This window comes from Typopeltis vanoorti, chromosome 12 (assembly GCF_054136105.1).
Source record: "Typopeltis vanoorti isolate ZY-2024b chromosome 12, IOZ_Tvanoo_1.0, whole genome shotgun sequence".
NCBI lineage: Eukaryota > Metazoa > Arthropoda > Arachnida > Uropygi > Thelyphonidae > Typopeltis > Typopeltis vanoorti.
In genome coordinates, this window is record NC_143560.1 from 19645251 (window position 1) to 19669358 (window position 24108).

The 24108-nt window shown below is 37.2% G+C and overlaps 1 protein-coding gene across 3 annotated transcripts in view; it reads right to left on the reverse strand.

Annotated features, from left to right (window-relative positions):
- Window positions 1-24108, reverse strand: part of LOC150100615 (insulin-like peptide receptor) — a 782259-nt gene that overhangs the window by 467829 nt on the left and 290322 nt on the right. For all 3 annotated transcript variants that reach the window (XM_090401273.1, XM_090401271.1, XM_090401272.1), the window contains exon 7: window positions 8094-8241. In XM_090401273.1, coding sequence (XP_090257399.1) covers window positions 8094-8241 — 148 coding nt within the window. The remainder of the gene's footprint in view (window positions 1-8093; window positions 8242-24108) is intronic.

The following is a 24108-nucleotide window of genomic DNA, read 5'->3' on the forward strand; positions in this document are numbered from 1 at the left end:
TCATGCAATGGCATCATAACATCTCTATTTCTGCATGTCAGGATCCTCTGCAACACTGCCAGATTCCAATGTGGCATCTTCACAACTTGTGCAATGCAGCCACTGAATTTCATTTCTGTGTTCACCATCACTACCTGATTTCTCATCTCCTCTACTTCCTTTAAAGTTTCCCCACCAAGTGTATGTTTGCATCCCATTTGCTGCTTATCAAATCTCAAAACTTTACACTTTGCTACATTGAAATGACAATTCCAGTTACCTGCTCATTTATGCAATCTATTCAAGTCCTCCTGTAAGGCCATAACATCCTCTTGGCTGTGCATTGCTCTCCCCAATTGTGCATCATCTGCTAACAGCTGCATATGATTAGTTAAAATCATCCCAATATCATTAACATACGAATTGAACAATAATGGTCCCAACACTGACCCCTGTGGTCCACCGCTAGTGACCTTCCCCTTTCAGTACACTGCACCCCCATATACAAGTTTCTGATACCTATCTGACAGCCAGCCACTGATCCAACTCAGAAGTCTGCTTTCCAATCCCATCTGTTTCAATTTATTCAACAGCTGGTCATGTGGCAGTATATCAAAAGCTTTTACAAAATCAAAAATATATGCACCTTGTTATAATACATAAGTAAGTTAGTAAAAGATGATCTCCCTTTAACAAATTCATGCTGATAACCACAGAGAATACTGCTGTTATCAACCCATTTCTGTATTCTACTTCTCACCAATCTATCCAGGACCTTCACCACAACTCAAGATATACAGACTAGCCTATAATTTGAAGCTATAGCCTTATCACAACCTTTATGCAGTAGAACAACTTTACCCTCCTTCCACTCCCTTGGAACCTGTGCTGTTGCAAGATACTTGTTAAACAGGCATGCCAATGTTACTGCCAATTTCCTGGAATATCTCCTTAAAACTCGTGATGATATGTCATCAAATCCTATTGCCTTATTGACAGCAAGTTATTATTTCCTCAAATACCTCCTGCTCACTCACCATTAAGCCATCCTCTCCTATGTCCTCTACACTTAAGTCATCATGATTCCACCCTGATCGGGATGAAACACCTTTAGAAATTTATCACTGAATACCTCAACAATGTCTTCTGCAGCAGTTACCATTCTACCATTTACATCCATTAACATCATCTTACCATGATCATTCTTGCTTCTACTTGCCACATATCTAAAAACTCTCTACGATTTTCTTTCTTGCCTGATTTGCAATTTTGTTTTCCTTACTTTGGCTTGTTCTTTATACTCTTCATGTAACTGACTATTACCACTATTCATCTTGTACTACCTCCAAAGTATTCTCTTCCAGATTTCTTCCTTAAGTTTCTCATTCATCCATTTGTACATCTACCTTATTCAGCTTCTTGGCCTTTGGAATACAATCATGCATTGATGATGCTATGTATTTCTTTTTCAGTTCCCAAGCAGCATTTATTTCCTTTCAGTTCAACTCCTCATTCCATACAAGCTGTCTCCTAAAATAGGCATAATCACCAGCCTTATAATTCCATGTATACCCTTTCCTCACAAAAGTCTGCATATGGCTAGCCAGAACCCAGGTAATCACTTCATGATCACTCTGCACCAACTGGAGGAAAGTGTGAAACCCATTCACAATTACATCCTCTGATGAAATGATCAGATCTAACACTTTAGATCTGAAATTTGGGAAATTTTCCCAAATTTCCTTATTTTTCTTATTCCCAAATTCTTCATTCCAATTTATAATATCATAATTAAAATCACTCATAATAATTACCCTTCCATTTTTCACTAATCCTAGTTTTTTATACATTCCTTCATCACCACCCATCCACATTTCTAGTTCTATAGTAGCATCCAACCTAAATATGTCTTCCTGTCAACCTCCACATTGCCTCATAACCATTGCCACTATTTCCATCTTTCATGTCTACCTTATGTACGATTCCTCCTCCTTTTTCGTCCTTTCAATCCTCGCAAAAAATACCGTATCCCTCCATTTCTATTCCTGTTAGAATATCATCTTCATTTCAACCATGTTTCACTTATTCCAATGATTTTGAGGTGAATAAACTCAATCAGTGACACCATTTCATCTCCCTTATTTCTGATACTTCTGGCATTTGTAAACAAACACAGTAATTCATTTTTAGGTCTATAATCAGTCTTATCCAAGCCAATTATTTGTTGTGATTTCACCACCACACCTGCCCAATCATCTTTATCGCATATATCTGCTCAGTCTCAACTTCCTCACCCACATTGCAATATACTCCATCCTCATACACACATTCGCTGTTACTTTCAACATCCACTTTCCTTATGCCATGTCTCCCTGCCCACCAAGGATTCCCCCCCCCATTTCCCCTGTCCCTTTTGCATTCCCATTCTCTCTTCATCTCTCACACTATTACTGTTTCCACTGCCAAGTAGTTCTGTCTTTTCAGTACCACTCTCCTGATTTTTCACTTCATCTCTTGCTTGCATTCACACACTGCACTTCCATCTAGCAAGAGTTTCTCCAGATCACACATTCCAAAGCCATTCAAATGCAACCATCATGCCTGTATAATTTTATTCTTCCCTCAAACACATGCCATACATCCACGAACTGTACTTCCTTCTCCTCACCCAGCTCCGCTAGCATACCATTCAAGATTATGTCTCTCCATCGCAACTCATCATTGTCATATCTCAGCAACACACTGAAATCTTTCCCACTACACTTTTATCTTTCACTCTTCTCAATAACCTCCTGATATTTGCCCTCACATGCTCCTTATGTCCACTTTGATCATTTGTCCCCACAATCACCACTAACCTTCTTGATAATTTCGCCATCATGTCCAATGCCTGAATTATCCCACTTATTCTTCCTCCTGGGTAGCAGAACTTTATGGACTCTCTCATTAACTAATCCTCTAACTATGGAATCTCGATATACTGCTATCCTGGAATCACTTGTCACCTCTTTTACTCTTTTTCTTTCATTCTATTCTATTGCACACTTTCATTAGTTTCCACTAAATGTCTTAATCATCCTGCACATTCCTAATTTCACTTTTCGTTTTCAATAACTGTTTCATCAAATCTTGCATTCCAAAAATTTCACTCTCTGTCACACCTGCAGTCTCACTACCTCTCATTCTGACAAACCTTACTTCCATTTCCTCATTCATATACTTTCTTTCACTCCCTTATGACTAACTTTTGCTTCTACATTCTTTCACTCCCTCAGTTTCACTAGCTTTTGTTTCATTTCAGTTTCTTTCATTTATGCCATCTTCTATCTTTTCAATCTGTTTTGCATTCATTATCTCATGGTCTAATAATATATTGCACTTCCTACACATCCATACTTACTCTTGTCTCCCATTCATTCTCTCTCTTTCCAAAAACACATCTCTTACACTCCCCCCCCCCAAGCATACATATTACACTCACTACTTTGAATCATTTTTGAAAAGTCTATGTCATTAATGCCACTTGATTTTCACAGTGCTCACCTAGTCACACCATTTGACGCTTGCATGGTTGACCTTTTGAGTACTGATATTGTGTTATATTTAAAGAAGGTAATTTCAACTAATAAATCACACAGACACACTTCATTATCAAAAATAAATAGTACAACACTAAAATTCATGAAATATTGCCAAATGTTACTCAATATAGCACTTTCTGGCGCTCTTTCCAACACTACAAAACTTACGAACCTATAGTGGCCAAAAAAATTTCAACCCAAACATTTAGCAAAGCGATTGGTAGTTGGATGTACAAGAACGAAGGTACTAGTGGCAGATGAGTCAATGATGAATGCTCAGTGGAATGGTGGAAAGCAGCATGGTGCTGTATAGGGACTCTATGGCAAAACATGTCAAAATGGTGAAGGTGTCAAAAGTATGTCAGGTGAAATGATAGAAAGAGTGACTGAGGCTATGGAGAAGAAACACAGAGGAGATGACTGGGCTGGTAGTTACAAACGATTTGCAAGGAAATGTGAAGAGATAGCAAAGGAATTGCAAGTTCTGCTAGAAAAGCTTATACTTATATAAAGACTAATCATAACTATAATTAATACTTCTAATGTGTCAGCAAAAGCAAATTGCCATCATCAGGGATCACAGAACAATGATATCTGCATGCAGGAAATAGCACTCAGTAAATGAGGCTGAAGAAAGACAACAAAAGTATGCCCAAAGTTCTAAATGGCACCCCCTCCCTCCCCCAGTGGGCTAAAATGTGTGGTCTTAGGCATTAGGCTTAAGATCTGAGGACTGGTTAGTTGGTTGGTTACTTTATTGTTTATTAGCACAAGGACAGCAAAAAGGTCATACTGCACCATAGCGTAGGTTAATGCAGTACACACGGTATTAATAAACCATCAGAGATAATTTAGTAAATAATAGGTATGTGCAAAAATTAAGTTAATCAATGTAGTATTTATATAAATATAAAATGTGTAATCAAATATGTTTGTATAAATTAATTATTTGTAAAAGGTCACAACATCATTAAATTCATCTGAGTCTCTGGTCAAGTGTGGCAGACATGTGTAAGAAGAGCTCCAGATTAAGATGTTATTCTTGGAATAATTAAGTATATATGAGTATTTGTTTGAGTAAGAACTACTATAAAAGTTGTGTGCTATTGGTATTTTTAGTGTGGGGGATTTTCTTTTGCTTAAACTTAATTACAAATTCGTTATTATTAGACCTTAGAGTACTAACCACCAGAGGAAACATGGCAGTGGGTTTGTCATTCCACGATTTCAACTTAGACTTCAGTCGTTTCGTTACGTGTGAGGTGTATTATATGTATTCTTTCAATTACATAAATGATTTGTGGATGTTTAGGGCAGATGAAATAAGGGTGTATGTGTGTGAAGTGTGACCTGAATGAGGAATTGATGAATGCTAATATGAAATTGATGACAGAAAGTGTTAGTAGCGAGAATGTTGCAGGGGAAAATGAGTGCACATTTGAAAGAGAAGGATGGTGTGAAGGAGAGGCTAAAAAATCAGTAAAAAAAGAAAAAGAGTGATTTGAAAACCGTAATGGATGTTAAAAAGGACGAAAGTGAGGCGAGAGTGGCAGAAGGAAACGAAATTGAAGGAACGAATGAAACTGGAAATGAAGTGACACAGGAATCGAAAGTGGAAAAAATCGAAAGAATGAATGATAGTGAAAGTTGGATGCATGTTGGACCGAAAGTACGGAAACACAGAAGGATGAATGAGAGTGAAAGTGAGAAGAAAGGGTCGAGAGTTAGAAAATTACAAAGATTGAATGATAGAGAGAATGTCACGCGAGATTTGGAAGTTGAATTGGATTGGATGAGGCAAGAGATGAAATGGATGCGAAATGAAATTAAGAAATTTTGGGTAAAAACTATTAAAACAAATCATTATGGCATGAAAGAGATAATGAAATTTGATCAAGTGGCATTGTATTATTATTAAAGGTGTGCTGGATGATAGGATGCACAAGGTATGTTTTCCAGGTGGTAAAATGAGTAGAGTCAATGCGGCATTAGTTATGAGGCAGGAACGAGCAAAGGAGTTGATGGTTTAACAGCTATGAATGATTTGATATAGGACAAAGAACACATCAGAATGGATATCAGGAGGCTGCTTAGAAGGATAAAAGAGAATAGTGTGACAAGAAGGATAGTCAGCGTGTTGCCTAGGTATGACTGTGGTGAAATGAGGTGGAGAGCAAGGATTATGAATGACATGCTGGCTGAAATGTGTGAGGAGACGGGAGTATAGTTTGTTAATGTGTGGAATGAGTTTGAAGGACAAAGTGAACTGAATGGGAGCGATGGACTGCCTTTGATTGGTTATGGTGTGAGTTGCTTGGAGAGACTGCTGCAGGAAGGTAGAGAAGTGAGTAGAGAGAATGAATCAGATCAAGTGGGAAGTGATGTAGAAGAGCAGGAGAGTAAGACAGGAGAGATTGAAGAGGTGGTTATGAATGGGAAAGTTAGCGGTATGAGTATAGAAAATGAGAGAATGGGTGTGCAAAGAGGAGCAGGGAAACGGGGAGGCTCAGGGTGGACAGAGGTATACAGCGTGAGAAAGGTGGATGCTCCAAGAGGAGGTGAGAGCATATATAGACAGGAAAGGAATGGCATGATCTGGAATCAAGAGGAAACAATTGAAATTGAAGAGTATTCTAAAATGAATAAGCAGAAAGGGAAATGGCCCCAGTCGAGCATGGAGAGATCACATCGAGTGAGTAGCATCAGTGGAACTAGCTGTAGATCCAGAAATGAACTGTTGTGTTTGCATACAAATGCTAGAAGTATAAGAAACAAGGTGGATGAAATGGTTGCACTAATTGCATCTGTTCACCCAAAGATTGTTGGAATAAGTGAGACATGGTTGAAAGAGGATGACATCCTGACAGGAATAGGGATGGAAGGGTATGATGTGTTTCGTGAGGAGAGAAGGGGTAAAAAGGGAGGGGGAGTGCTATTGATGACAGAGAAAGCGTTATGTCCATACAAAGTAGAGATGCAAGAGGGAAATAGTGCCAGTGGTTTTGAGGCAGTATGGTGTGAGATAGAGGTGAATGGAATCAAATACTTGGTGTGATGTTGTTATAGACCAGGTAATGTGGATGGTGGTGATAATGAAATGTATAATCAAATTAGCCAAGCAAATTAAAAAAAGCGTGATCATTATGGATGATTTTAATTATGGCAATATAGACTGGAATGATGAGATAGCAACTGGAAGTAAAGAAAATGAGTTTCTTTACATGGTATTCCCTGTGATACTGTATGAATGTGAAAGTTGGACCCTGAGAAAGAGTGAAAGAAGGAAGATAGATACATTTGAATTATGGGTTTGGAGATGCTTACTAAGAATACCATGGAGTGATAGACAGAATAAAGCCAGATTGCTCTCTTGAAGCAATGATCATCAAGCAAAAATTGCCATGCTTCGGGCATATTATGTGAGGAAATGACAGTTTGGAGAAGATGATAATGCTTGCTAAAGTTGATGGAAGAGGAAGACCAAGAATTAGATGGGTGGATGGAGTTAAAGAAGCAACTGGAGTGTGCTTGTTGTAAATTCTGAAAGACATGGTCAGGGACAGATCTGAATGGAGAGTGTATGTATGTGGGATCACCAGGAGTCGAAAACGACTCAATGGAATATAACACACCCACACACACATCACTATTCCCTAAACCTGAGGTACACCAAAAAATATAGCCAGAATCTTAAAGAAATATAAACAGTATCAAGCCCCATTTGAAACAAGCTACTCTTAGCTGCTCCACCCAAAGACCAACTCACTCCTCTCTCATTTCTTGGTATATATGGAGTTTTCTGTTCCTGCAAGTTGGCATACTATGGACAGACAGGAAGATCAGCCACCATCATAGAAGAACGTAAAAAATTCATCTTCAGTCATGATTATGGTCAAGTCATGCCTTGGATATGGCTCACATAATCAATTTGGAAAAGACTGCCATGCTTCATCACAGCAAATTTAAAAGAGAAAGAGAGTTTTTAGAATCTTGAGCTGCTCTCAAAATCAGCCTAACCTGAATAAATATGGCTGCATTAAATTTCCCAAAATATGAGAAACATTAATACTTTGAGATCCCAGTTTAATTTCCTAGACTGCCAACTGGTGCCCACAGAAGATGCCCCGCCTAGTTAGGACTCTAGTTTTTTGCCCATGTATTTCACATAGTTTGTGGTGTGGCCTGGTGTGGTGTGTGTGTGTTACTAGTCTTATACTGTATTCCCTAAAGCTACTTCTTTGACTGAGAAGAAATACTGGAAAAATTAAGTATGATTTTTAATCCCTTTCTCAGTGCTGTTTTACTTCATTAAGCCAACAACATCAATTTTATAAGCAGTTTTTATCTAGCATCTGTCTTTTATTATTGTTATTTGTAAATATGTAATATAAGCATATATGTCAACTTATACAGAAATTTCAGTTTAATCAGATGCTACTCTTTATACCATCATTGCCTTATATAAATTATAATCATCTGAAAAATAGTATTCAAATATTTAAATATGAAGTTTATCAAATGCAAATTTCTTACTTCAATTTATCCAACATAGTTCCATGAATCACTTTCAAATTTTTAAGGAAGTTCAAGGATATCAATGGAAAGGAACGGGCAACTTTTAGAAAACCTTTAATTTCTTCAATCATGTTCAGATTTATTTCCAATTCTTTAATCACATTTACTAGAATGTTAAACATTTCAATAAATATTCTGTTCATGTTAATGCTATTATTTACTATTAACTAATATAGCACTGTAACTACAGTAGTTTTAGTTTTGCAGAGCATGGATTAAGATAATCTAAATTACAACCAAAGCAACAGGCTATGAGGCCAGTATATTATGCCTGTTAATGATGGTGTGTCCACAGAGTATTCTCTTTTATTCTTTAAAACATAAACAAGTTTCTGTTTTAAACAAAAACCAGAAGTTCTGTATTCTATAAATTTCTGGGATGACCCCCCCCTCCCCCCCAATATAAGACAGGCCAGTCAAATGCAGCTAAAAACCCTGAAAAAAAAAAAAAAAACTCATTCTAAATAAAATAAGAACCCAAGTCTTTAAAAATAAAAAGCAAAATGATGAAAAGCTATGGAAATACTTTGTAAATTTAATGTTAAATTATTTTATATTCCAAAAACTTTAAGAGCAATTTGCATTCTAAATTATAATTCAGTTAACATATCCAACTTTGAAAGTGTCTTTAAAAAAAAAAAAAAAACTTGACTACTGCTCAAACAGAAATTAAGCTTTCTGGTCCCTAGTCAAATGGGTTGCAACTTTTGTTCTTCCATACTTCTCTTTCACATCCAAATCATACCACTGTAACATCACGTGAAGCAGACTTTGTGGCATTGTCTTCTTTTAAAAGAATCACCTTCCACTGTAACAGACACAGTATATATACCTCCTCTGAACTTTCACTAAAAGGATGCAGGAAGAATTGCTAATAGCTTTCTTATCAAAATGTCTCTTGGTCCAGCTGTTATCCTGTCCCACAGATTGAAATTTTTGGTCTAGAATTAACACTCATCTAATACCATCTGTACAGTCATACTCATGTATCTATCTAACAACAAGAAAACAAGTCTATATTCAGCAAATCCCAAAAACAAGAGAAAAGTTAGCCATCAAAGTATTATTCTGTTGCTTTACCTCAGTCCTTTCAAAAACAACAACTATCCACGAATCATCTTTTCTTCTCTACCTCAAAGCTCACCAATTAATTGGTAATCTCTAATATTCTATTACTCTCACTATACAGTAAATCTAGACAACTTTACCCAAATTGGACACAAATGAAAGACAGGTTTGGATAAACTTATGTAGCTAGAATTATCATTTCTAGGGCATTTAATTAGGTTTAGTACAGACCTACTTTTTTCAAACTACTATCTTGGTCTGCCTTCACACTTTGTAAATAAATTGCCAGAACCCTCACTAGTAATTCACTATGTTATTACAATGATAGTTTACTCTCTATTCAGATTTCCTCACAAATGCCAGACTATCCCAGGTCTTTACTCTATAATTTTGCCCATTCTCTTCCTCCCATACACAAATGACTTTTCACCTACTACAAATCTTATGCACAGATTTCATAATGACAGTGCACTATTACTCGTCATCATCTGACATAGGATGTTTGGATCATTTGACGACAACTTAATTTTTGCTCCATAAAACAGGTAAATAGACTATATGAACATATTATTATTATTATTATTCAGGCCTCCATGGAGTCAAAAGACTCATCGTGGGAGGTGCTTTCTAAGAAACATAAGCTTATCAAGACTCATCGTTGGAGGTCCCTCCTAGGAACAAAGTCTATCATACCACTCCTTGAAATCATTGATCGTTTGTCTCTCACCACTCTATCAGGCAATGCATTCCATGGTTCAACCATTCTCCATGCAAAGAAACCACTCCTCACCCTCTTTCTCACAGTTTCCTTTCATAACTCCAGGGATGGCACCTTGTTATGACTCCTTCCTGCTGTTCAATCAAGCAAAAGAGCTCCCCAGTGTCAACCCTGTAACCACCTCTCAACAGTTTAAAAGTCTCAATCATATCACCTCTCCTTCTTCTATCCACCAAACTCTGCAGTCCACACTCCCTCAGCCGATCCTCATAACTAACATTGTATAGTCCTGAAACCATCTTTGTTGTCTGCCTTTGTACCCTATCCACAGTTAATTTATCCCCTTCAAATCCTGGAGACCAGATCTGAGAACAATAGTCTAAGCGTGGTCTGATCAGAGTCTTATACAACGGAATGATAACCCTTTTATCTCTGCTGGTCAGTTTCCTTCTCATTATTGCAGCAATCCTTTATGTTACCTTCGCCACCTTTGCAATATGTCTCCTAAATTTCAGGTTTCTATCAATCATCAACTCCAGATCTCTTGTCTCCCCCTACTTCCTCCACTTTAACTCCTCCCATGGGGTATGCAGCATCCCATCGATGTGTCCCAAACCTCAAGACATTACATTTTGCTTCATTAAACAGACACCCCCATTCATTTGCCCATCTGTCTAGCTTATTCAAATCCTCTTGCAGGGCTACCACATCTGCACTATTACTAATAATCCTTCCCAGCTTCGCATCATCTGGAAACAATTGAATATCCCCTTGCAATCCACGGACAATGTCATTGATATAAAGGTTAAACAATATAGGTCCCAGCACTGAGCCCTGTGGAACACCACTTGTAACCTTCTGCCTCTTTGATACTGCTCCACCATACACAACTCTCTGATACCTATCGGACAGCCAATCCTGAATCCAGTTGACCAATCTGCATCCAGACCCATGTGCTGCAACTTAAATATCAGCTTATCTTGTGGCACCCTGTCAAATGTCTTTGCTAAATCTAGGAAAATGGCAGCATATGCCTTTCCCTCATCTAATGCTCCTGCAACTGTATTATAAAAGGCTAGCATATTGCTAAAACAAGAGCGCCCCCTCACAAATCTATGTTGATTCTCACAGATAACATTACCCTCATCTGACCAATGCTGTATACAGTCCCTCACTACTTTCGCCAAGATTTTACTAACTACTGATGACACAGAAACTGGCCTAAACATATTATACTCATAACACAACTTTAATTAAATACTCATAACACAACTTAAAAATGCTTTGACTATGAAAAGTATTCTGGTCTTTATATGTTAACTGTAGTTATGGATGTTTATATAAAAGGTGGTGTTAAAATAAATTTTCAATTGTGGATATGAGAATCAGAGTAGACATAAAATAGCTGCTCAAAGATTAAAGACTGCAGATAATGAAGTTATGAAGACAATTAAGAGAGGAAACATCAACTGTTATGATAAAATCATGAAGACCACTAACATGTTGGAGCAATAACTTTATGATATTATATGTAACTATTATGATGAGTGTACTCAAATCATGATTTATATGAAGGGTAATATATCAGGTAATTATCATCATCACTCAATGTGAAATTACCATCCTGTTTACTGGAGGTGTGACCAGTCATGAAAAAGTTCCATGTTTGGTCTTTGGAGCAGGGCTTCTGTATTATAGCCTATTATAGCTTAAATTATTGATTATTTAAATATAAAGAGCCAATAGATGTCATTTCGGCGATATAAACATTATTCAAATTAAGGGGATATTAAATCCCACATTGTTTTAAAACCGAATATGAAACTCAAAGATTGGAATCAGAGAGTTTCACGCCGAATATAGTAAACTATAAAGTATCGGCGAATTACTAGCGTGAGCTAATGCACGTAGTCCTAGTACGTAGTACAATCTCGGGCAACTCGTTGCAAAGGTGGCAGAAGTTCAGATCGCTATTCTTAGGTATTTTCCATAATGTAAAAACACATTTCCTAGGAAATGTATGCTGTTATTATATTATGGTGGGAGGTCACTACCCAGACTGGTTTCAGCCTTTTTTGATGCTTCATCAGTGAGTAGCTAGACCAAAAGATACCTAAGGATATAGCAAAAAGAACTTATATACTTAGCTATATGAGTTGTCAACCAGGTGCAACCATTAAGTTATTTAAATATAAAGAGCCAATAGGCTTCATTTCGGCGATATAAACATTATTCAAATTAAGGGGATCCCACATTGGTTCAATACCGAATATGGAACGCAAAGATTGGAATCAGAGGGTTTCATGCCAAATATAGTAAACTATAAAGTATCGGGGAATGACTAGTGTGAGCTAATGCAAGTAGTCCTAGTATGTAGTACAATCTCGGGTACAAACTTTGAAAATACAAACTTTGTACAAGAACAGTACAAAGTACGTGAAATTGTACTAAGTAGAAACTTTCTGATTCCAATCTTTGAGTTTCATATTCAGTTTTAAAACAATGTGGGATTTAATATCCCCTTAATTTAAATTATTGAATTAATTTAATTATCTAAAATCTTGTTTATTTTTATGAATGGAGAGCATCTATAACTTACAGCAATAAAATCAACAGGTTAGTCAGGAGGGCAATGGTTTAATGCTGGAATAATCGAATAATATTAAGTAATGATAGCCACATCCTCTAGTCCAGGTGTTGGCAACTGATGGCCTGCATGCAGCCCGAATGTGCATTTTTAGCAATCCATAAAAGATTGACCATACTTACATGGCATGTGGCCCGTATGTTGAATTATTTAAATAATATATTTTATAATATGAATAATAAATTAAAAATAATTTTATACCTATACTTCTTGATATTGCCGTGCAATTTGGTGCAAGTCAACCTTGTGATCATCATGAGTGGGGATAACAAAGGGACTTCATCCTACGACAACCGAGATTTTGGCGCACATTAAAGAACGCATTTTCGTTAGAAAATATCCAAAAATTTTATCGATGCTTGCCAAAAAAAGCAGGGAGACACACACATATTGTGATGCATAATCTATATTACTTTGTTTTTACGTGATAATAATTTTTCATTGAGTTTCATTTTCATGCTTGTTTCATATCTCGTACTTTAAATATTTCTGTTTTTTAAGACAGATATAATAAAAATTGATAACTCAAATTTTTTTTCAACTACTATTTTCGCTTAAATGAACGCTTGCAGCCCGATTATTAAAAATAAAAGTTGAATGTGGCCCATGAGTCTGAAAAGGTTGCCGACCGCTGCTCTCGTCCAATTATGCTAAATATCTGTACTAAACATATGGGTTGAAATGACTTTATTTGTTGTCCAGCAGTGAGTATGTAAGGCCACCATTTATTTTCTCCTCCTCTGAAAAAGTGCTTAATACAGTATCTAATATATCTGAGTCATTTATTAAGTTTATAGTGTGGACATACATGTATCTATTTTATTTTTCTATGGATGTGGTGTCTCAAGGTCTTTCTTTATGCAATTCATTTTTTTGACTTGAGTTTTCTATTAATGTACTCCAAAGAGAAAGAGACAAAATCATAACATTCAGGAATGCTGTAATGTTATAACTCTCCTACCATTCCATGTAGGGAATGATAGGAGAGTCAGGTTTGTGTCCTGTATGATCTTTTCTTAAATGTCATCTTTTCACAAAAGACTTTATGGCAGGTTCTGTGGCAGCAAGCTTCCTCATTTGCATCCTGATGTGAGATTCTGCTTGATCCTGATCTTTTGTATTTACTTTGTCTTTCCATTTTTGAAATGAACAGATAAAGGATGGATAATCCCTCCCATAGTTGATGCACTTACATTTTTTTAGACACAATTTATTAATATGCTCTTTAATGCTGCATAGGCCACAGTGGTATAACAAGAACAATGCAGTTTAGACACATCTGAAGTGAATTATGTACAGCTAACAGTATAGCTGAAATATCCTTTCAAAAATGTTGGAGGTTTTGATGTGTCAAAAATAAGGAGGATATTCCTAGTCAGAACCAGACATCCTTATGTATCAGGATGCATCCCAGTAGCAATCACTCCTTGATGTTTAAGCTGTAAACCAGAGGTACATAAACGCTTTGGCACTAGGACAGTTGTCAATGCAGCTGGTGTCAGAAGGGCACCAGTGGAAGGACATTTTACCAACTGTTCCATTATTATTATTATTATTATTATTATTAGACAAGTCCAGGGAGTCCGAAGACTCATCGAGGGAGTTTGTCTGAACTCTTTCCAACTACTAACCACACTTAAATTTGCTTAACTTTTTTCGTGAGCCATTAGTAGCAGAGGCTCTACCAATCGACCAATCTTTGCTGGAAAAACAAATATGTCATGTATCAGACAAACTAGTGAACGAAAATGGTCTACATGTACAGAATACTCAACCATTTCAGTCTCATTTGGGTAAACTTCCGTTAATAATGCGCATCTGAAACTTTTCAGACCCTTAATTATTATTATTATTATTACAGGCGACTCCAAGGAGTCCTTAGACTCATCGAGGGAGGCCCTAAACATCATGTCCATCACAACTATTTGACATTCATGTTGAAAGTTTATTTTTCACTTGGTTAGAGTATAATAAATTTAGTTTAATCCTTTATCCAAGTGTGAGCAAACAAAGTTTGTGCCTGAAAGTATCTTCAGGACTGGGGTAAGGTGGTACAACACCAGGGCAACTCATTCCAACCATTGTTGGTAGCTTGCTCCACCTTTGCAATGAGTTGCCCTGGTGTTGTACCACCTTACCCCAGTCCTGAAGATACTTTCAGACCAAACTTTGTTTGCTCACATTCGGATAAAGGATTAAACTAAATTTATTATATTTGACATTCAAACAGTATCTATCATACTTTGCCTTGAACTCATTCAATATCATAGCACCCACAACAGACTCTGGCAGCTTATTCCACTCATTCACCACTCTAAAAGTAAAAAACCCAGCTCGAACACCCTTACTAACCACACTCTTGCCCAGCTTCCATATATGTTCTCTAGTCCTCCCACCACCAGTCCTGTGCTCAAAAATATCCTCTGAATTAATCCTATAGAAACCCTTCAGCAATTTGAATATCTCAATCCCCTTTTCCATCTATCAACCAATTTCTGCAACCCACAAATCTTCAACCTGTTTTCATAAGGTTCATTCCATAGAAATGCTATCATTTTGGTCACTTGACTCTGGATCCTCTCAACATCCTCCCCATCAAGAAGAAACCTAGGTGACCAGATCTGGGCACAGTAGTTGAGATGGATCTTATCAAGGCTCGATACAGAGGAATTATAACTTGCTTATCTCTGCTCGTCAAAGTATTCTTCAGCATCCAAGTGATTTGATAAGCTGATTTAGCCACATTTGCAATGTGTCCCCTAAACTTCAACTCCCTATCTACCAACACTCCCAAGTCCCTGGCCTCATCAATCTCCTGGAGTACAGTTCCACCAATGTGATATACTGCTGCTAATCTTTTCACCCCAAAATGCATAACCTTACATTTTGCCACATTAAATTGACATCCTTCTCCTTAGTCCAGACCTCCAATCTATCCAAATCACCCTGCAAAATTTTGACATCTTCTGCATTCACTATTGCCGTACCCAACTTTGCCTCATCAGCGAAAAAATGAACCGTTCCTCTCAGATGCTTTCCTATATCGCTAATGAACAAATTAAACAGCAGTGGTCCAAGAACAGAATCTTGTGGCACACCACTAGTCACTGGCCATCTTTTGGACTCTATTCCTGAGTAAACTATTCTCTGGTATCTCTCCATCAACCACCCTCCTATCTACCTCACCAACCCTATATCCATTCCCATATGTTGCAGTTTACGGATGAGAATTCCATGTGGTATCCAGTCAAAGGCCTTAGCCAGGTCCAGGAGTATCACTGTAAACCCATTACCCTTATCCAGTTCAGCTGTCACTGTGTTATAAAACCTGAGTAAGTTACTGAGGCATGATCTACCCTTCACAAAACCATGCTGTCCCCCCCCCATACAGTATCTCATTTTCATAAATCCATTCCTGTATTTTTTCCTTGACTACTTTCTCCAAGACCTTGATAACGACTCCTGATATGCTGATCAGTCGGTAATTTGCAACAGTAGTCTTGGATCCTCCTTTATGAAGTGGAACATTTTCCCCTCTTTCCACCCCTTCAGTACTAAACCAGACCCAAGACTCAGATTAACCAATATAGTTCAAGGGCACTGACAATTCTTTTGCTGCTCCACGTAAGACCCAGGCTGGTATACCATCCAATCCCACAGATGAATTCACATTAAGGTTCTGTAATAGACTATTCAACTCCACTTCATTTACCACAATTCCCATATAAACTAATGGTTCCTTCATTCCTTCAATGTCACCACCTAGATGATATACTCTTGCAAAGTGTTCACTCAGTCATTCCACTATATCGACTGATTCAGTGACCTCCTACCATCGGCATTCCTTAAAATCATTCTGCCGTGTACAGTTTTTCTTTTACTAATAGCATATTGAAAGAACTGTTTGGGATTCTCTTTAGCTTGCATAACTAATTTCTTTCATAATCTGCTTTTGCTTTTCTTACCACACTCGTTGCCCTTCTGGCCTGCACTTTATCCCGGTCATGTGCCTGCAGGTCATCTTTCTCCTTAATTCCTTCCACAGTTGTTTATTTTTTTGCGACTCAAGTTTAATGGTGTAATTCATCCATTTAATCCCTACGTGATTTACTATTCAGACTCTAGGTATAGAGTCAGCCATAATCTCTTGCAAATACTCCTTGATCTCTTCCCATGCCCTATCAACATCCAGCCCTTGCAGTTTTACATACTATGGCACTGAATCAAGAAACCTCCTAAGCTTATCATACTTGCCAGCACGGTAATTCCACATGTACCCTGTCTGAATGAAAAATTTCACATATTTAGCTATCTCCCAGGTCAAGACTCCATGATCACTCTCACCAATAGGTGGCAACATGGTCATATTCATTACAGTCAAATTCTCAGATGCTATTTCTAGGTCAAGCACTCTCAAACTGCTAGTATTTTCCATTGCATGCTGTTTCAGATAGTTATCGCTTAGTAACTGAATAAAATCCAGTTCCTTCCTCACACGTGTCCTCTCCTCCTTCCAATCAATGTTACCATAGTTGAAATCCCCCATAATAATTACCCTCCTTCCAATCAATGTTACCATAATTGAAATCCCCCATAATAATTACCCTCCTTCCACTCATTTCATCAATTTGCCTATGCATACTCTCTCCACCATCTATTCCATCACGTGGTCTATAGCAGCACCCAACTGTACATTTTGTTCCGTTAGTCTCAATCTCACACCAAATAGCCTCAAATGAACTCTTTTCACTATCCTGCAATACAACGTCTATTCTCCTTGACTGCAGTTCATCAGCTATCATCAATAACACTTCTCCCCCCATTTTATTCTCTCTGTCCCTCCTGAACACACTATACCCTACACATTCTATCCCACTAACTATATCATCTTCTGTCAGCCATGTTTTCACTAATGCCAATAACCTGTGGCCAGGAAGAATCAACCAAGGCCAAAAATTCTGCCTTCTTGTTCCTAATACTCCTGGTATTAGTATACATGAAATGCAGTGGTCCATTTGTCCCACCCCTAGCTATCCCATTCTGATTTCCTGTCCTTCGTACTAGCTCGGGCTCATTATATACATTCTTACTCAACTGCCTCACTGATGTCTGTATATCCACTTCCTTCCCTCCTTAATAGTTATAGTTTTCTTGATTTTGCACATCCACTCTCACTTCACTCAGCAATACTTTTTCTAGTCTTCGCACACCAAATCCATTTAAATGTAAGCCATCCGTCTTGTACAAATCCTTTCGCACATCAAACTCACTCCACTATACAATATGCTTAGCTTAAGAATTTGCTAAGGGCATTAAAACCCTAGCTACGCTGACAGTCTAAACATATCTCTTCATCTAGAATACTAAGTAGGTCCTATTTTGATAGGATTCCTCTAAAATAAATGAGTGCTTTATAGAGTATTAGGTAACTGGTATTCCCTCTGTAGATGTTGCTCACAATATGTTGTTTCTACTAAAACACAACAAGAATATAATTTTTTAACTGCTGTGAAAGATCATACCAATCCTCAAAAACGTTCAGAACAATTAAGGGTGACATTTCTATTGACCATTTACCTGTTGCCAGAATGAACATGAATAACAGTACATTTACATGTGCATCAAGCATTTTCTGTTTCTTACAGCAATGCTTGTACTCTGTCTCAGAATCATGGAGATGGAGACTTACAAGATATAAATGTTCCTTACAGGTGACTCCACTGTCTAACAGATCCTGGCCAGGCCATCCAGAAGCGCCAATCTTGTTGAAACAGAAGCAAACTGCACACGCATGCACATGCACGCATGCACACACACACACACACACATATATACAGGAATACTTCGATTATCGCGGTTATTGTTGCCACGAAAAATACGGCAATAATCGAATCCACGATAATCGGGATAAATAATGCGTGTAAATGGGTGATCAATGCCAAGGATTTTTCAAATCTATTAATTAAATTTTATATATCAAGTAAAAAAGAAAGGTGTTAAACGTGTTAAGTAAAAAATGAAGGTTCATTAAGAAAAACAAGATCATTCTTTAATCTTTATTTATATATAAGAAGTACATACAATTATTCTTTCTTGGATAAAAAGTGGTGTAGAGTTGTCTGGTGGAATTTTTTCTTTCTTTTTTTCTTCGTATAAAACTCGGTAGCAACGGATGGAATTTTCAATTTCCTGACGAACTTTCAGTGATCACTCAAGATTAGGATCGCCGTTCAAGATTTTTTCTTTAAAATTTTCAGCAATTCTAAACATTTCGTCCATTTCTTTGAGGGTAAATTCCTTCTGTGCCAAGTCAATTTGTTTGTCATTATCATTGATTTGAGCATCATAAGTACGTTCTCTCTCTCTCTCTCTCTCTCTCTCTCTCTCTCTCGAGGTTAATTAGGTCTTCATCATCCAGCTCCTTATCATGTGACTGAAACAGGTCCTGAACATCACCTTTTTCAATTTCTTTTAGTCCTAGATCGAAGCCCTAGAGTTTGCAGCATGGTCTAAAATATGGCGAACAGTTGATTCATTTAGACCAAACTCTCTTGCAATTTTGGCTTTGGTTATGCCTGCTTCATACTTATTTATCATATGCAACTTATCTTCTAAGCTGAACACTCTACGTTTCTTCTTGATAGCTGTAGACTTGAAATCATCCTGGTTTCTTTTAGCATTAATTGTAGGGGTAAATAACAAGAGAAATAAATATCCACATGTACTTCAGGCAAGGGCGGATAGTTACTGGTAAGTGATGAGAAGGCGGCGTCAGATAAAAATGAACCGCTACAAGAGAGCGATACTTGGAAAGTGGCGACTCAAACTGGTTGCATATGTAGTGGGCTACAACTCGCTGCCGCGATAATTCGGAATGGAGCGTAATAGTCGGAATTTTAGTATCAAATTATAAACTGCGATAAATCGAGAATCATGATAATCAAAGCCGCGATAATCGAAGTATTCTGTATATATATATATATATATATGCACCACCATGATCCCCCTGTCCAGATGTCCACAGGCAGACACAGCTGCAGGATGTTAGACTCCAGTGACAGGGAAGTCTCCTCCACCACAACCAAATGAATATGAGGGGGTATGGGGTGACGAAACAGGTATGAATAAGGTTATTCTTCCACTATGTAAGGCTTTGATAAGATCATATAATGAGCAGGGGTTCAGAGCAGATAAGGAGACTGAGAAGATCCATCAAACAGTAACAAGATGACTGGCCTATTGAATTCCCCATATGAGGGCAGATTTAGCAAATGTGATCTTCAATATTTAACAAACAGAATAGATGGAATAGGATGGAAACATAAGTTAAGGGGATCTTACAGTGCAGATAGTGAGATTTTACAGTTCATAGAAGGAGGCAGGAGAACTCAGAATCATCCCTGGTATGGTTAGAAAGGATGCGTGATGTATGATATGCATGAGACACACTCTGCTTTGATGTATCCTTCACTCCCTGGAGGAGCCCCCCTATATTAATAATAAGAAGAATACACAAATGAAAGACAGGGCTGGAGAGAAATGATGAACACTCATACAGAAACTGAATCCAGGGGATATTTGCTTCACTTTGCTTTGCTGTACCAAGAGAGATGACAAAAAGCCACAGCAATATTAATAATATATTCTAACACAAACACAAAATGTTTATGCTGTTATATATTGCTAACTAAACAAATATCATTATTCATTAATTCTGCCACTTAAGTTGCTAGAAAATATGACGTCTCAGAGAAAATGTTGGAAGTTTCCAGTTACCAATAAAAGTTTTAAATGAGTTGAAACATATTACAAATTATTACACCGGTGTGTGTGCGCATGCATGCACGCACGCACGCACGCACACACACACACACACACGCACACGCACACACACACATCTAGCAAAATTTCTCTGGCTAACTTTAATTCTAATAATAACAATTTTATAAGCAAGTTAAACAAAGAAAAGAGTCTGAATGAAATTTATTATATGATGTATAAACTGCACTGGTTTGCATCACTTAATACTTGAAACAATCCTAATTTTTAAGCATTCAAAATAAAAGAAAATCTAATTGTTTAAAAATTAGAATAAACATTATGCTATACTCTGCTAAGACCAATTGTAGAAGGCATTGATTCATCTACTTATAAACTCAAAGTATTTAGCAAAATCCCTCAAGTGCTTATGTGGCTCGACCTCTTCTTTAATCAAAATTTCTGTTGTTTTTGTTTCAAGTGTCAAAAACATAAATATTATTATTACTCGTGGAGTACACAGACTCATTGCAGAGGGTTCATTCAACTGACAACATATTTATCATATAGAATCTTAAAGTCCTTAACACTCCTTGCATTATCAACATATTCTCGTAATGCATTCCATTCACTGACAATTCTGCATGTAAAAGATATACCTCACATCCTTCTTCACCACATTCTTACATAATTTCCAGGAATGGCCTCTAGTTCTTCCCCTATCACCTTCTACTCTTTTTATGATCCCCTCTGGATTAATCTGATAAAATCTTCTCACTAACTTAAACGTCTCTATCATATCACCTCACTTCCTCCTATCCACCAAACTCTGCAATCCACATCTCTTCAACCTATCTCCATAGCCAGCATTCCAAACTCCTAATATTGTCTTAGTCACTCATCTTTGGACCCTCTCCAATGTCTCTGCATCACATTGAAAACCAGGTGACCAGATCTGAGCACAACAGTCCAAGTGTGGTCTGACCAGTGCCTTATACAGTGGCACAACCACTTCCTTATCCTTGCATGTTAGAGTACTTCTTATCATAGCAGCACTACAATGTGCAACCTTTGCAATATGCCCTCTAAACTTCAGTCTACTGTCAACCATCACTCCCAAATATCTAATCTCATCCACTTCCTGCAGTATGGCACCATCAATATAGTACACAGCCTTATATTTCTGCACTCCAATAAATATATTTTAAAAATATATTCACTCCAATAAATATATTCATATTCAATAAATATTCAAAAAGAAGAAATTATGGCTAGTTTTGATGTCATTTCCCTGTTCACAAATGTTCCTACAGAAGAAGTTCTTATTCTGTTAAAATATAAATTATCAAAAAAAGTTACGTCTTTATTAACCCATTGTGTTAATTCTGGTTATTTCCAGTTTAAAGGCATTACTTTAAACTTTAAACTTAAGACATTATTTACAAACAAAACTTTGGTATAGCCATGGGTAATCCGTTATCATCCAAAGCTTTCTTTGTAAATAATGTCTTAAGTTTAAAGTTTAAAGTAATGCCTTTAAACTGGAAATAACCAGAATTAACACAATGGGTTAACAAAGAACTTCAATTTCTTCTTACAACCTTTCAGCAAAATGGTTATTCAAAACAAACAGTTAATAAGTTACTCTTCAATCTACCTCCTCACCATACTGAAGATAGAAATAGTGAAAAAGGCTACATATCCCTACCATATATCAGTTCTGTTTTATCAAAATTAGCCAAAGTTATTAAAAAAATACAACATCCAGACTTCTTTCAGTCCTTTTCTGAAACCATTCCTTGCTCGGTAGGGCCAAACAAAAAATAACAACCTGAAATATCTCAGCATTTACCAAATTTGGTGCAACTGCAATAAACCTTATTTTGGCCAAACGGAAAAATCCACTGAATTACGACTTGAAGAACATAAAAGAGATGTCACATATGGCAGAACCAGAGCTAGTGCTCTGTTGAAACATGTCCTGAATTCTGCTGACACATGAAGAAAACTTCATTCATTGTCTTATGGGCCAAATCTGAAAATATTTTTCTATGCTATGATGAATTGGAAAGAATAACTTTGGAATCCAAAGAAATTATCCTCAATCAAGTACATCTCAAAACCAACCTCAGCTATAATCTCTCAGACTGTCATTGCACTGCCATCAACTTTGGCATTCACGAGATGTTGAACGCTTGCGCACGTCCAATGTATAGATTTTTTGTTCCCTCTTGTTATGCACCCAAAGAAGCCTTGTGAAGATGAAACTAGTCATGCAATCTACTTAAATAATATTTTTACTTTTATCTCTTGGCTTTCATTCATTTAATCTTTTTAAAAAATAAAAATATGTCTCTCAGCTGAGTAAATCCAATATGTCACACACACACACACACACACACACACACACACACACACACACACACACACACACACACACACACACACACACACACACACGTGTGTGTATATATGTATATATGTATGTCTGTACATTCTTTTCAACCAAAAGAACACCAATGTGACATTTCTTATAACAGAGTCCATGCTAGTACCCTATCCAGCCACGTTTTATTCTCGGCCAATACCAATGTTGAAGGACATCAACATCAAATAGACTGAAACTTAACTTCAAACATCCATAAATGCTCCAATGAATTAAACAGACATATCTTGGAATCCAAAGAAATAGCTCTCGACCCTACCCATCTAAATGGCAATCACCGTTACAGCCTACCCGATTCACACAGCGCTGTAATCCAGTTTAAGTGTACTCATGATATCATTCACACGCATAGTGCTTCACTACAGAACTAACACTCAGATTCAATTTCAAACACAACTACTAATTGTTCTAAACTCTGTGTTTGTCTAAAGTATGATATATTTTTAAGATGTTGTATTCTCCATGGTAGTGTATTCACCTGACAAAGTTGGCATTCCCAATGAAACTAGTAGTGAACCTTATTAAATCGCTAATATTTTTTCTTGCTGTTTAAGTCAATTAATAATTACAAACATATATATATATCTTATATATATGTTTATAATTTATAATTTATAATTTATGTTTATACTATGGGCAGACAGAGAAATCTATCTTACTACGTTTTGAAGAGCACCAGCGAGACATTGCTTATAAAAGTACCAGAGCAACTGCTCTGTCAAGCCATGTCCTGTTTTCAATAAACACGAACAACGAAAGCCACCAACATGAAATAAACTGGACATCAACTTCAAACCTACACATCTGCCATGATGAAGTAGAGCGCCGCATTGTCGAGTCAAAAGAAATCACATTGGACCCTTTTCAAAATTGGATAGAATAAAATGGGATACTGTATCGGGGACAGCATGGTTTTGTGAAGGGTAGGTCATGCCTCAGTAACTTGCTCACGTATTATAACACAGTGACGGCTGAACTGGATAAGGGTAATGGGTTTACGGTGATTCTACTGGACCTTGCCAAGGCCTTTGACAGGATTCCACATGGAATTCTAATCAGTAAATTGCAGCATATGGGAATGGACATAGGGTTGGTGAGATGGATAGGAGGGTGGTTGACGGAGAGATATCAGAGAGTGGTTTACTTGGGAGTAGAGTCCACAAGACGGCCTGTGACTAGTGGTGTGCCACAAGGATCTGTTCTTGGACCACTGCTGTTTAATTTGTTCATAAATGATATAGGAAATGATCTGAAAGGAACAGTTCATTTGTTTGCGGATGATGCGAAGTTGGGTAGGGCAATAGTGAATGCAGATGACGTCAAAATTTTGCAGGAT